This window comes from Anser cygnoides, chromosome 8, assembly GCF_040182565.1.
Source record: "Anser cygnoides isolate HZ-2024a breed goose chromosome 8, Taihu_goose_T2T_genome, whole genome shotgun sequence".
Taxonomy (NCBI): Eukaryota; Metazoa; Chordata; class Aves; order Anseriformes; family Anatidae; genus Anser; species Anser cygnoides.
The window spans coordinates 11,291,840-11,305,383 of NC_089880.1; the positions used below are offsets into that span (position 1 = coordinate 11,291,840).

Consider the following 13,544-nt stretch of genomic DNA (forward strand, 5'->3'; position numbering starts at 1 on the left):
TTCCAAAGCAAGTTAAGTCTCTTCAAATGATCGCTGCAACCTTCAGCTCACAGAAGTCTCTTAGCACTGGCACCCAGCTCCCACACCTGGGAAGGTGACTCCTGACACCTGGCTGCCCTGGCCGAAGATGTCAGTGCTACTCTGCAAAGCTCTGTGCTGAGAAAGCAGCCATAGATACTTCTTTCCGTCACACCTAAATGAGCAGTGTGCAGTTCTGGGGACCTCCCTGAGACACAGGCTGAATGTCTTGCGTTTCTCTCCCCTCCCTTGCTAAGCCCCAGTCCAAAGGATAAGGAGGATAAACAGTCCCAGGGGCTCAAGACCAGGAGCCCCTACCCTTCTAATCCTCCTCAGTTCCCCCCTGAAGCTCAGCACCTCTCCCAGGCCTGAACAAGGCTGCGCAGTGGCTATGCAGAAAGGTCTGGGCGAGCGAACTTACCGTGCGTCCAGAAATCGGGAGCGCAAGATCATGACGGCTTCACACGTGCTTTGCTTCAACTGCATCTGGATGGAGCTGAACTTGCGGTGGATGATGCTCACCATCCGCTCGATCTCCTTCGGCGAGATGGGTCGGGTCCGGCTCTGCTCGCGCAACAGGTTCATCACGTGGGTGGTGAACTCGTTGCATGCCTGGGATGGCAAGAAAAGCAAAAGAAACCCCAGGATCGGAAGGTCATTCGACGGCGTCAAGGACAACATGGAGGCAACGCAGCTAATGAGGGAGATGCAAGGCGAGGCCTCGATAGCCAGGGTTTGTTAGGGCAGACCCGCAGCGAGGGTCAGCTGCTCTCACCGGCCACGCAGAGGGACCAAGAGACGCCCAGCGCATGCAGAGCCAAAGGCAGGAGCCAATATTTTGCTCTCAGAGATCACGGATGGAGATGGTGCTGGTGAAGCTCTAGGACCCATAAAGAAGTCCCAGCCCTTACATTTTTTCTGGGCAGGACTGGGGGAGCTCCAGCTGAATGTGAGGGCCACCAACCTTTCAGCCCTTTGTGCCTCCTCCCGCTGCCCCAGCACCACATGTCCTGCAGAGCCCCTCGTGCTTCCCACAGAGACACAGCCCTGCTCCAGGCTCTTAGCACATCAGATGAGAAGTAAATAACGATAATAATTAAAGCCTGAGTGAGGTAGGAGCCCTGACAAGTAAGGGCAAGCAGGTAATAATCCCAATTAGCTTGCTGCTGGCAGAGCGCTGCCTGGCTGCTCCTGCTGTCCCCGTGCCACGTTGTGAGGACAGGGGGGGATTTTGGGGCTGGATGAAGGCAACTTCATTGCTCTCTCCCCCACCTCCTCAAGGGCAAAATGGGATCCTCCAATTCTCAGAACCAGTCTGGGATCCAAGCCCCCAAAACCAGGCTGAAAGAAGCACCAGGACACTGATTGCTTGAGAAGCTTTATGTGCTCCCAGGACATGGGCAGATGCTCTGGGGACAGCATCCCCATTTCCCACCCCATGGTGGGGAAAAAGAGACCAGAAGGGGAAGAAGAAACTGATTTTGTGGACTGGTGACATGGGCTTGACTTACTATCTGCCACCCCACGCTTCCAAGCTTCTCCAGCGATTTGTGCCCCTCTGATCATCATCCCTAGGTCCAGCCCACGAGCACTTCGGGAGGTGACAGATCCCCACAGCTCAGACCCAACAGGGACATGTCACTGAGGCCAGCAGAGCCCCTCAAATCGCCCATCACCAGCTTCATCTACCAGCCCCGACCTCCCCGGGGTGAGGTGCTGGCTGAGCAGCGGTTGTAAGAGCTCTGAGCCAGGCGACTCTTTACTCCCAGATGCCTGAGCAATTCCAGCTTGTCTCCTCTTCTTGTGAAACAAAAGCATTAAAGGCACAATTGCAGGAGAGCGCCGTGCTGTCACAGTGACAGCCAGACACCGTGTGGAGCCAGGCCAGCAGCAAGGGGACTGGAAAGAGGGGAGCAGAGTCGAGAGCGCTGTCCTGAACCCAGCTTTTGGAGGGCTGCAGATGGCGATACTGGCTGTGCCTCTCCACAGCTGCAAAGATGTGGCCCGGCCCCATTTCTAGAGCATCTTGGTGGTAAAAATGACTTTGTAAATGGGTTGTGAGAAGGACAAGCCACGGGAAGGTGCTGGCTGAGACATGGGTGCGTAAGTGTCCATTTGGGGGGCAAAAATGATGCAGAAACAAAATCAGAACAACTAAACAAACAAAAACTACCCAAGAGGAGGAAGGAGCAGAAACGCCTTCCCCAGAGCCTGTGCCCTTGCAGCAGAGTCCTCCCCATCTCTGCCCTTCCCGTATCTCTCCTTGGGCTCGGATGCCAGAGGACGTGGGGTCTCTCTCCCCCCCTTTGGGCCTGGGGCCTGAAAGATGAGCTGTGACGTGCTCTCCACCCGTACCCCCGTGAGATGGCCGAGCTGCCCCCGTGTGCCACGCCGCCACTGCGTACGCGCCTCGAGGGAGCTGTAGCAGCGGCTGAGGACAGCCACAAAGGTCACCCTGATAGCACACCCTGCCCGCTCCCCGGGCCCTGCCGCCCCCTCCTCATTTAATGCACTCTCCCAACGCCTTTAACGACGTGACCGTGCTCTGCTTCTCCAACCACAGGCCTGGCTGGCAACGCGGGCTCCAGCCCCGAGCTGCGGGTGCCGTCAAAGATAACCAGGCCCTTAGGAGGAAGGGCCTGCCTCGCTGCTCTGCACCACGAAGGCTGGAGGCCTCAAGATGCTGCCCGGCAGCCTTCATGTGGCCAAGGAGGCACATATAAAGGGGTGACATGTCCCCTAGCTCCGCTAACACCCGGCTAGCTGGGTAGGAGGGCGGTGGGGCTGGCTTGCTCTTGGGTAAACAGATCTGAAGCAGCTGCGCCCGTGCAGGCCTCAGCCCCAGCGCCTGCCCTCAGCCCCGCCATCGCGGCAGGGGACGGCGCTCAACCAGAGAGCTGAAAGCGCCGCCCGGCCCCTGGCTGCAGAGCCGGCCGTGCACCCAAAAAGGAGGGACGCTTTCTTGCTCGCACTCCATAAACCAAAACCTCTGGGGAGAAACCACATTCATCACAAGGGCAAGTCGCGCGGCAGAGAGAAGTCTGCACAACATCTGGAAGCATTTGAAAGAAAGCGATTTGGAGCTTTGGCTTGCAAAAGCTTCTCATGCAATTGTCAGTGTTACTAATAGCTGCATTCATGACCCAAATAGTTTTTCTTTTCTTCTTCTTCTTTTTTTTTTTTTTCTTCCAAGAATCATTTGCCACAAGAAAAAAGCCACTTCCCCCCCACACTTCGGGAAAATTAACTTTTGAAGCAGAGGAAATATTCAAGAAACATTTTGACTCAAGCTTTGCTTTAGGGTCCTTGGAAAACTGCCTGCACCATGACCAGCACCTCAAAGAGGAGTCCCCCTCTGACAGGGCCAATTTTGAGCAAAATGGCAGGGGAGGAGTGAAAACTGAAAATCAAGGGGGGGAACACATGCCAAGCCTATTTTCATGGCCCATCTCAATGCAAAAAAAAATATGAAAGGGTTCTCCTAACCCTAAAAAATCACGTTTTCACTGTAACACAAAGCAACAGTTTGCGTTTGCCCATGCACTCCTAACAATAGATGTCAGTAGTGAACCAGGCTGCGCACATCCAGCTCGGCAGTACCGGATGGCGGCCGCTCCACGTCCCCGCACAGCATCCCCACTCCAGCCCTGCCCCACACCACGAATGAGCCTGTTACCTGCTCGTACTTCTCCAGCTCCGTGTGGTAGATCTGCCGGATCTGGGAGAGTTTGGCTCTGTAATCAGAGTGCTCCACCGAGTTGTCAGAGCCAGCTCCTCCTGATGCCGCGGCGGCGGCGGCAGCAGCGGCTGAGCCTCCTCCTTTTTCGGGGCCCGCCACCCCCTCGGCCAGCAGCATGTTGTCTAACCGCATCAGCTGGGGGTCCGTGGGCTCCTCTTCCTGCGCTCCCCGGATGCTCAGCACTGCACGGAGACACAAAGGCAAGAGGCTGAGTCGCATCTGGTGGGTCAGCAAGGACAAGAGCAGACCCATGGTGGGGAAGGGGAGCGGTCCAGCACAGCTCTTGGTTCGGCTCACCAACACCAACTGAAACAACAGGAGATTTACCAAAACTTGCCCAAATAAGTGGCATGGACCACATCCCGATCCATGCACAGGATGGCAAGTTGAGAGGCTCTAATCCAAACCTCAGCTGTGCACGGCCTGATCCTGCACCATCAGCCCCCAGCGCCCCAGCCCTATAGAAGGAGGAAATGCAGAGCCCAGGGCTGGCCGTGCCTCGGTTTCCCTCTTTTTAAATAAGAGGGCTAAAGCACAAGGAGCTGTTAGCCCCCGGAGGGAAAAAGAAAGAAACAAAGTATGGAATAAATTTTATTATTTGGAAAACGCCTTCTTTTAGAATCTGGTCGTTCCAGTGAAGTCTAAACCGTGCTAAGAAAAGGGGCAACAATAAATCAATCCTCACAAAATGACTTGCCAAGGAGAGAATTTTTCTCCCCTTTTTGTACTCGCTGTTTCAATTACTGCTTCAAGTAAAAGTCATTCTCCTTTGAGTGCTTTCCTGTAAAAATGACATGGGAGCACCCCGACTGCTCGGAGCGCCGGGTGCCTGGCTGGAGCCCGGCTGGCGGCGAAGACGGAGCCACGCTGCACAGACGACACGAAAGCTTTCACACCCATACGTATTGATACATAAACGCACGCACATGCAAAATTCTGGGGTTTTCATCATGTGGCAATGCCATTTTGGTTACGCCTGCAGTCTGTGTTTGCACACACAGACACGGCCTGTGGTTTCCACAGGTGTGCGCATCTGCAAAAATATAAAACAAACCCTTGACAAGTGAACAAAAAAGACATCTCCTAAGAGAAATGAGTTGTATTTTCTCGTCTCATCTGTCACAAGGAACCAAAACACTGTGTAAACTCATGCACATCCCTCACGCACATGCACCCGGAGCTGGGTGATGTTGTGTGGACTTTAATAAAGCTGCGCCTGCTTACACCTGAGATGGGTCCGACCCCTTTTCTGACCCCCTAATCCGCAGCAGAAGCATAAGCAAGAGATTTTCACCATCATTTAAAAGTCAGTTGCCGATATGGAGTAAAACCAGAGCAGATAAAAAAAATACAGCCAAGCAAGGAGTGTGTTCCTCCTCAATCAGGAACAAGTCAGAGAAGGATAGAGTTATTATCAAAATCATTCAAAGTAGAAGACCCTGTTGAGAGGTTTGGATAACACAGGGTAAAAGAGCTTTTTTAAGCCCCAGTCTCCTCTGAAAACACTGTTTTCAAGACCTTAATATTTATTGGCATTTTTGTGATTAAAACATTCACTGTCAACAAAGGTGGGAAAGTTGAAGGGGGAAAAAAGAAAGAAAAAAAAACCAGCAACAGTAAATTTGCCAATAAAATGAACTCATACTAAATAACTCCACACTAGGGATAATCGTGTATGTAAAGAGGGATGGCAGCATGGGGCAAGATCTGGATGCAGATGCCAATTTTAGAGCTACAGGAGTCCCGAGAAGCCAGGTCCGGCATTTCTCTCCTCCGCATGGCAAGAGTAAGTCTTCCATTAAAAAAAATAAATCATTAAACAAAAGCACATCAAAAGCCCAAATACAAATGGGAAGCAACACAGGTTAAAAAAAAAAAATAAAAAAACCAACCAAATAAAAAACAGAGTTGCCAAAACAGGTCCATCTGGATTTCAAAAGGGAAATATTTTTAGATTAAAAATCTGAGGAATCATTGACCTGACAGGTAGGTACAAGTGATTAATTAGTTTATGTTTAGAGAGCTGCTTCGTGATGAAAGGCACAGCGTAGCCGCTGCGCTTTGGTACTGCGCGGCACGAAGCACACGCAGGGAGCACAGGCAAATTTTGGTGCCCGCGCCTCGCCAGCACCCTCCAGACACACGTCCCCGGAGCAGCCACCAAAACGCCACCGTGGCCAGGGACCATGGGGAATTGACAGAGGTTTGGCTGGCCAGCCGGAATAACACTGCTGAGTAAATAAATGAAAAGGGCAATGTGTCTAAGCAGAACTGATGCTGCCTATTTATCCCTGGAAGGCTGCACTCAGACAAAATGATTATTTAAAAGCTCCTTTTTTTTATCTTCCCAGAGCTGCACCCGGCTCGAGCGCTGCTCCTGCCAGGGTGCCCGAGGTGCCACCCCCAGCCCCAGCAGAGGACCTGGTGCCACTGGACCCGTTTGTCCCTCCTCGCCTCCCCTCTGCTCCTCTGGATGTGGTTTGGAGATGCCGCTTCTGCCGGCTGTCTTGGAAAGGGGGAGGCAGCCGGGAGGGAAATCTCCATCCCTAGTGACCATCAGAAAACGCCAGCGGAAGCAGGCAGCATTCAGCACGGAGGGGACAGGGACATTTTATGGCCACACCGAGCCACCCCAGCGCAGCTCCCGACAGACCAGGAGCATCGGCGCTTCCCTCGTCCCTGCCCTGGCACCCAGCGCCCACCATTTGCTGCTCCCGATTAAAGAGAGGGAAAGAGAAAACAAACAAAAAAAAAGAGATAGTGACTGCAAGCGGCGGGTGCTGGGGGAGGAAAATTCATGCAAGACTTTCTGTCCTTGGCCGCTTTCCTGCTGGCTTGGCAGCCCCGAGAGCCGCAGCAAATGCCGCTAGAGGGTGCTCAGCCCTCGCTGAGGGCCCCCGCTGGCTCAAAAAGCATTTTTGTACAGACATACGTACACACACACACACAAATTATATATACATATATATGTATTTTAAAATCAAAGCAAAACCACACACCTTGTCCCCATTTGCACTGTTGCAAAACGCTCCTGAGCTCGCCGCACAGGGGAACACCACGCATCGAGCACGGCCACCCTGTGACCGTCACCCACAGCAGCACCAGGAGCAGCTGGGGACCACCGGAGCCATACGGTCTGGCCACAGACACCCCCACGGTCACTGAGACGTGTTCTCCTTCTCCTGCTCTCCCTGCAAGGTGGGCAGCCCCAAAACCAGGCAGTGGTCTGGAGGCATCACAACGTGGGTGACAGTGACCCCGAGAGAACCATGGCGCACGACCAGCACGTATCGCTGAGTCCCGTGCACGGGGTCAGGCCTAGGTTTTCTCCACAGGTATTTCCAGCAGCTGAGACGTGGCGCCTGGGCTCCCTCCTCTCTCTCCAGCAAGAATAGCTCCCCGCTCCCTGCCTGCCCAGGATGCGGGATGGGAACGGCACGGAGTCACCAGAGCTTTCGGCACAGGAGCCAAGCAAGCAGCAACCTCTCCTCACCAAGGCCAACGCTTCAGCCCTTCAACTCTGCTCTCCACTCCTTCCAAAGCCTTCAGACCAGCAGTGCACTCTCATTTCTCATCCTCGTGTCCCCCTCGAGTACCGCTGTATGCGGTTATGTATGGCCAAGACCCCCAGGGTGGGAGGCAAAGGCCAAGCAGAAGGCACCAGGGAGACTACGGCAAGGTGGAGAAGAGGGAACGGGCAGGGAGGCAACGGGGACATTGGCAGCAAGATCATCACAAGCCCAACCCAGGTTGTGATGATGGAAGAAGAAATACCCCAGAGCTGGACACCGAAACAATCCCACCCCAAACAGAAACCCGCTGAGGGCTTTTAACGAGTGCCCAAACTGGGCTGCTTTTCTGGTGGTTGGTTCTGCCCACTCCCAACCTGCTGAATTGCCTTTCCAGGGGGACATTTGAAACGAGAAGGAGATTTCAAGTAAATGATTGCAACTTATCGAAAATAATGTGCTACTTAGCATCGGAGACAAGCATCCTGGCAGGCAGAAATGGGAAGCCGTGCCGGAGCAGATGGGAGTAATTAGGTTGTGATTTTCAGAAGGGTTTTCTTTCCTGCCTCCACTGTGCCTAAGATGTACGGGGGGGGGAACAACCCGCCCAGCGACAGTTTCGGGAGAAGCGACAACTCCTCGGCTGCGCGTTGGCCTTTTGCGTGACTTTCCCGCGGGGAAATCGGAGGCACCTCGAGCAGAACTGCCACTTGTGGAGCCCTGCTGCCTGCTCTCACTGTCCGCTTGCATAGACACGGATGAGGCGAGATGCCTCCTCCTCCACTGAGGCATCTACCGCTGAAGCACGGGCACCCCGCCCTCGTTTTGGGATGAAAAAGGTCTTGCCCGAATCCTTTCCCGGACCGGGATGTGCCGTACGTACGGTGATGGCACGACAGCTCCTCCGGGAATGCAGAAACTCCATTGTGCACCCACATAGCAGCGTATTAAATATCAACACGCTTCCTACCTTCTGCAATTAAAGCACCATTCACAATATTCGCTTGGGTTCACAAAGCCCCAGCTTCAGGATTTACACGAGCTCACGGCTTTTCCTTAAAGAAACGCTTTTAGGCCTCCGGATCTGCAACAACAGCCAGCAAGCAGAGGGACAGCCACGATGCCAACAAATGCCCCTGCTAACAAAGCCAGGAACGAAGCACATTATTTTAAGCCACTATTCCCTGGAGCCTGATTCTACGTTTGCGAACATTTAAGATCAACAGCGCTGAACCCAATACAAAAATATTCCCGTCTGCCTGATATTTGAGGACAGTTAAAATTGCAAGGGCTTAACGCATTTAAGGGGCTCGTGGCTGGCTGTCTGTCTCCTGCTCGCTCTCCTGTGCACATTCATACCCACGGCAGGACAGCCAGGGTTTGCTTCCTCAGCCGACTCCCTGAGTTGCTCTTCCCGAACTTTGCTGTTGCAGAAAAGCCCCCTGTTACTGTGCACCTTCCTAAATTCATGTTTTTTTTCAGTATTCAAGTGTACTTGCAGCTTGCTTTCTGCATTGCAATGCAACAATAAACCCCTGACACAAAGGAAAATATCAAATTCCCTAACTTGGCAGCCCTGAAGCTTGAAATCCTGCATAAACCTAACGAAAGTTAATGCACCCACATCAACCACACGCTCCAAATATGCGTGGAAATCATGACCATGGCTTGGCCAATGTAAAGAGAGACATTAAAGTGTGTAAGTCCATGTCTCAGCCCCTGTAAAATCACTGCAAGAATCCTAAAGGAGCCGTGCTCCCTGTGCTGGGATGATGGGAAGGAGGAGCAGCCCTCCCCAGGCACAACCTTTCCACCGTCAAAATTTGGGGACAGCCCACACCAAAGCTGAGTTGCGTGTTCTTGCTGCAGCCACTGACTTGGATTTTCAATTTAAACACCAAGTCACCTTAAAGACCCTGTTTTCAGAAGGAATAAATACATTCCTGGAGCTTTGTGGAGGATGCTTGAGCACCTCCAACTGGGCTGCACCTTCAAACCACCACTGCAAGGGTCCCCATGCTGGAGGGCAACGTGAACATCTCAGCAAAGCACGTGGTGTCCATGTTAAATGGATATCAACAATCTCAGCAAGCAAGGCAGAGTACTTTAATGTTAAGTAAACACAGAGCATTTGAAGCTGCAGTCGGGTATGTCCACCACGTTTACATCAAGTAACTGAGAAAATCAACATCAAAACACAAATACCTATTCCAAACACAAGTGGAAGCTGGAATTTCCAAATACACAGGCACACACCCGTGCAGGAAGCAGGAACTAAGAGAACTTTTTTTTTTTTTCCTTACAATTGACATAAAAGTTCCCCTCCTCTCTCCAACCTTTCCAAAACTTACAAATGGATGAACAGATTTTGCTCAGATTTTCCAAAACAGGCTGCCGTGAGATGAGGCATGGAAAATTTCAGCTGGCAAAATGGCTTTATGTGCACCTACTTATTTATTTATTTTCCAGCAAAAGGAGGAACACCGTGAAACTGATGGGCCGTTTCTGCCACCAATTTTCGCAGTCTACAGCCGTAAAGCAAACCAACAAATCCCAACAGCAATAAAAGAAGAGAGGCTTGTAGGCACAAGCACCGCAAAGCCACTCCAGACCCTTGCGAAGCCACCTCCTCTCCCAACGCAGCAGTGTCCATCAGGGCTGTTTGGAAACAAAGCACTTAAACAATTTTGCAAGAGAGGCTTTTAAAGGTGGAGATGTGTTCGTTCAGCCCATAAAGCACACACAATTGTGAAAAAGTACATACTCCCACAGAGCAAGGGGTCAGACAACAGGCTAACCCCAAGCAGAAAATCTGTTGACCGCAGGACACGCTCCGACTTTGGCAAAGTCCCCGGCTGTGCAACACGCACTGTGCTCACCATCACGACTTGGGGATGCAGGAAAACATGCTCATCAGTTGCACAACGACCCACGAGCAGTCACGTCACGTCAGATTAATGGTCCATCTAGCCCCCAGGCCAGCTCCAGCCATGACCAACAAGTCCCACTGGAGACCCACGCAGGACCTGGACCGCCAGCAGAAGCATCAGATGCTCAGGGCACAGGCACCAACCCCAGCACCCTCCTTACCACCACCAGTTCCGGGAGTTTGCAAATTCAGACCGCTCAAAAACGTCTCCTGAACCAAAAAAGAAATTTCTCTTTCTATTTCATGTCATCACTTTCCTCCTCATTTTTTTTTTATTTTTAATCAAAAGTTGGGTCAACTTCGAAAGAACCAAACTGCTTTAGAAAACAGCAACTTTGCATCTTTCTGGGGTGGAAGAGGCCAAATTATTTGCTGAATTCAACCCAAATTCACAAAGCAGTCTGAATTACCCTCACACTGTAATTTTGGAGTGTGGAGAATTTACCACATGCCAAAATGTCTCTCATCTCCCAGGAGCAGCTCTCCATCACTTCGGGAGGATGCAGCTTGCGTGTGCCACGGAGGCTGCAGAAGGGAGAAATGTATCGCACCGTGCTGGGGAACAGCCTGCACAAGTTTTCCCCCAGCCCCTCCCCAAATGCCAAACCAGTTGCCATAGTGAGTGAGGAGCTGGCAGCACAACTCTCAAAAGGTCTGGAAAATTATCACAAACACGTTAGAATAAAAAAAATCCCCCCCCCCCCCCAAAGTGGAAAATGACCTAAAATAGCCCTTTCCACAAAAAAAAAGGCACGGTATCGCGGTGGTTACCGAAGCCCAGATTCCCCGAGCACTGTGACTCCCCGGGAAGCAGAATGAACACACATGAGCGCTTCTTTCCAGTCCTTCCCCACGTCGACTGGTTTAGCTCAGCCAGCAACCGAGCTGGGTAGGGAATCCTCTCACTCCCAGCTACTGCTGCGCTGTGGTCCAACAAAACATAATGGATCACATTTAAGTTGTACCAGTCTAAGAGCATGCACCACGAGCTGGTCACCGAGCAGTGACATTTAGCCACAGGAAGCAGGCTGGAAGTGCTTACAAACCCCGGGAGCAATGCTGAAGCGGGCAGGAGCGATGCTGGGCCCAGGCCGCCATGCCTGGCGCGCTCGCGAGCCTGCACTCAGCTTATCTCAGCCTTCCTGACCAGGGCAGGATTAGCAGCTTCCAGTTGCTGCCATGAAGTGTAATCGATCCCTGTCTGCATAGGTAACGGAGCACGTCCCGAATGCTCACGTGGCACTGACCACACGGCAGCAGGGAGTTTGTCCGCGGCCATGCGGCCTACTCTGGCTCATCCCCAGCCCCTGCTGGGGGGACACAGGGGCTCCACACGGCAGCCACAGGAGACAAAGCAGAGCAGAACGAGGCCGAACAGCAGATGTGAGGAAAAGGAGAAACCTTTCTTGTTGGCTACGGGCTGGCTAGCTAGGGGGAGCATCTGCCTTGACGAACGGCCGGTGGCTGTAATGGTAACTTGGCGTTACGGGCAGCGAAGGGGAGGAGGGCAACACAAGCGTGTACACATGCCCTCTTCCCACACCTCTGGGAGCGTAGTTGGGATTTTTTCCAATCCGAGATTGTGATATGGGGCAGGAGAATCAGATTTTGCTATTCCAGTGGTTCAGCAAAAGGCTCTGCCTCGGTCCCCCAGTGCCTGCTGTGGTGGGACCTCACCTTCCTCTGCTGGGGTCTGGTGACAGCCCCGAGTCCTCTCTCCACAGCACCAGGAGAGCAAGATGTCACCGAGGGACTGAGCAAGCCATTGTCCCCACCCCAAGGGGCTCAGACCTGGTGCTGTGCACACATGGAAACACTTCCAGAGCCTGGAGTGGACGCGGGATCCCCCAAACCCTGCAGGAACAAATCAGCAAACAAAAGACGGGATTGCTCCAAGGACAGGTCCAGTCATAAAAAAAAAAACCACAACCCTCTGAACGCCAGTTGGGCTGGGATCTGCCTCCTGCTCCGTGCGGTGCTTTGCATATGAATTCTCCTTGCTGAAAAGAAATGGGTCCTTTGAATGAGCTGAATCTGCTAATGAGAAGCCGGGGCCTCCAGAGCCCCTCTGAGGACAAGGGTCCCATTTCGAGCGCCCCAGGCCAAGCCCTGAAACCTGAGACAAACAAAGAAGAGGCTTTCCCCAGAAGGAAGCTGCCTTTCTAGCCCGCTCCCCTCCTGGAAAGGTCATCTCCCCTGGACACGCTGCGCTGCTGCTCAACACACAAAGCAGCCAGGGCGAGAAAGTCATAGGTGAAAGGACTGGCAGGAGCCCAAGCCCAACGGCTGCCTCTCAGAGTCTCATCTCCTGCCATCATCCTTCAGAAAGGCGGCCCTTGAGACTCCATCCACGAAAAGCTGGCCCGGTGCTTGCTAGATGGCAATGCCCCGCTCAGGTCTGGGCTTTGCAGAGCAATTCAAAGTCCCTGCTGCCCAGCACGTGGCCGAGTGCTGCCGCCCCGTCACCAAGCCCTGCCATGGGTTAGATTAAATCCAGGATTTTGTGCAACACAGGAGAGGTTTTCCAAAGCTCCAGGTCCCAGAGCAAAGCAATGGCAGGAAATATTCCTCCCTCCCTCTCCCACCAAAACAAACATCCTTACCAGCAGCTGGGGACGGACATGAGACTACAAATCTGCAGGAGGAATCCTCCTGCCCTGGCCAAGGGGAGGTTACAGACACTGCTGAGCACATGTGGATCACTGGCTCCTAACCATCGGTGATCATCTCCTTGGAGTTCAGCCACGGCCCAGGGTCTCGGCCCCATGAAGGCTGGGCACTGCTCTTCCCCAGGAGACAGGGGTCTCCGGTTCAGAGGAACCATCCCTCCCCATGTCACGACTCCAGGCAATTCAAAACCCAGGAAAAAAATTAAACCGCAAGTTCAAAGCCTGGGCTAACACAGCTACGACACGCAGTTTCGAGGTGTACGGCTTGTATGGCCAGGTATTTATGTGGGTGTTGGGTAGGTGGTCGTGGTGTGACGGACACAGGGTGCCTGACCACCGTCCCTGCTGCTGCAAGCTGCACCACACGACGTCCCTGGGGACAGAGCAGGGAACAGAGACAGACAACATACAGCTCCCACTTGTGCCCCAAGCCCACAACAACCGTGCAGGATCCGACCTGCTGCTCCGACAGCCCTGTTTTGCAGGGACTCAGCGACCTCGGGCACACAAAGGAGCACACGCTTTGCGCGATGCTCGGCTCCTCGTGCCACCATGCCCGGCGTCAAACCCCAACGTGCCAGACAAAGCCCAGTTCTTTGAAAGGCAACAGCCGGTCGGCAGCGTTTTAGGGCCAGAAAACAGCTCTGAACGTTCAGTTCCTTTTTTAAATAGAGGCCCCT

General features: G+C 53.0%; 1 protein-coding gene across 5 annotated transcripts in view; it reads right to left on the reverse strand.

The window, feature by feature from the left end:
- PBX1 (PBX homeobox 1) overlaps nt 1-13,544 on the reverse strand; it is a 126,862-nt gene that overhangs the window by 22,352 nt on the left and 90,966 nt on the right. For all 5 annotated transcript variants that reach the window (XM_048080205.2, XM_048080211.2, XM_048080210.2 and 2 more), the window contains 2 exons: nt 3,695-3,939; nt 440-630 (listed from right to left, as the gene is read on the reverse strand). In XM_048080205.2, the coding sequence (XP_047936162.1) occupies nt 440-630; nt 3,695-3,939 (436 nt within the window). The remainder of the gene's footprint in view (nt 1-439; nt 631-3,694; nt 3,940-13,544) is intronic.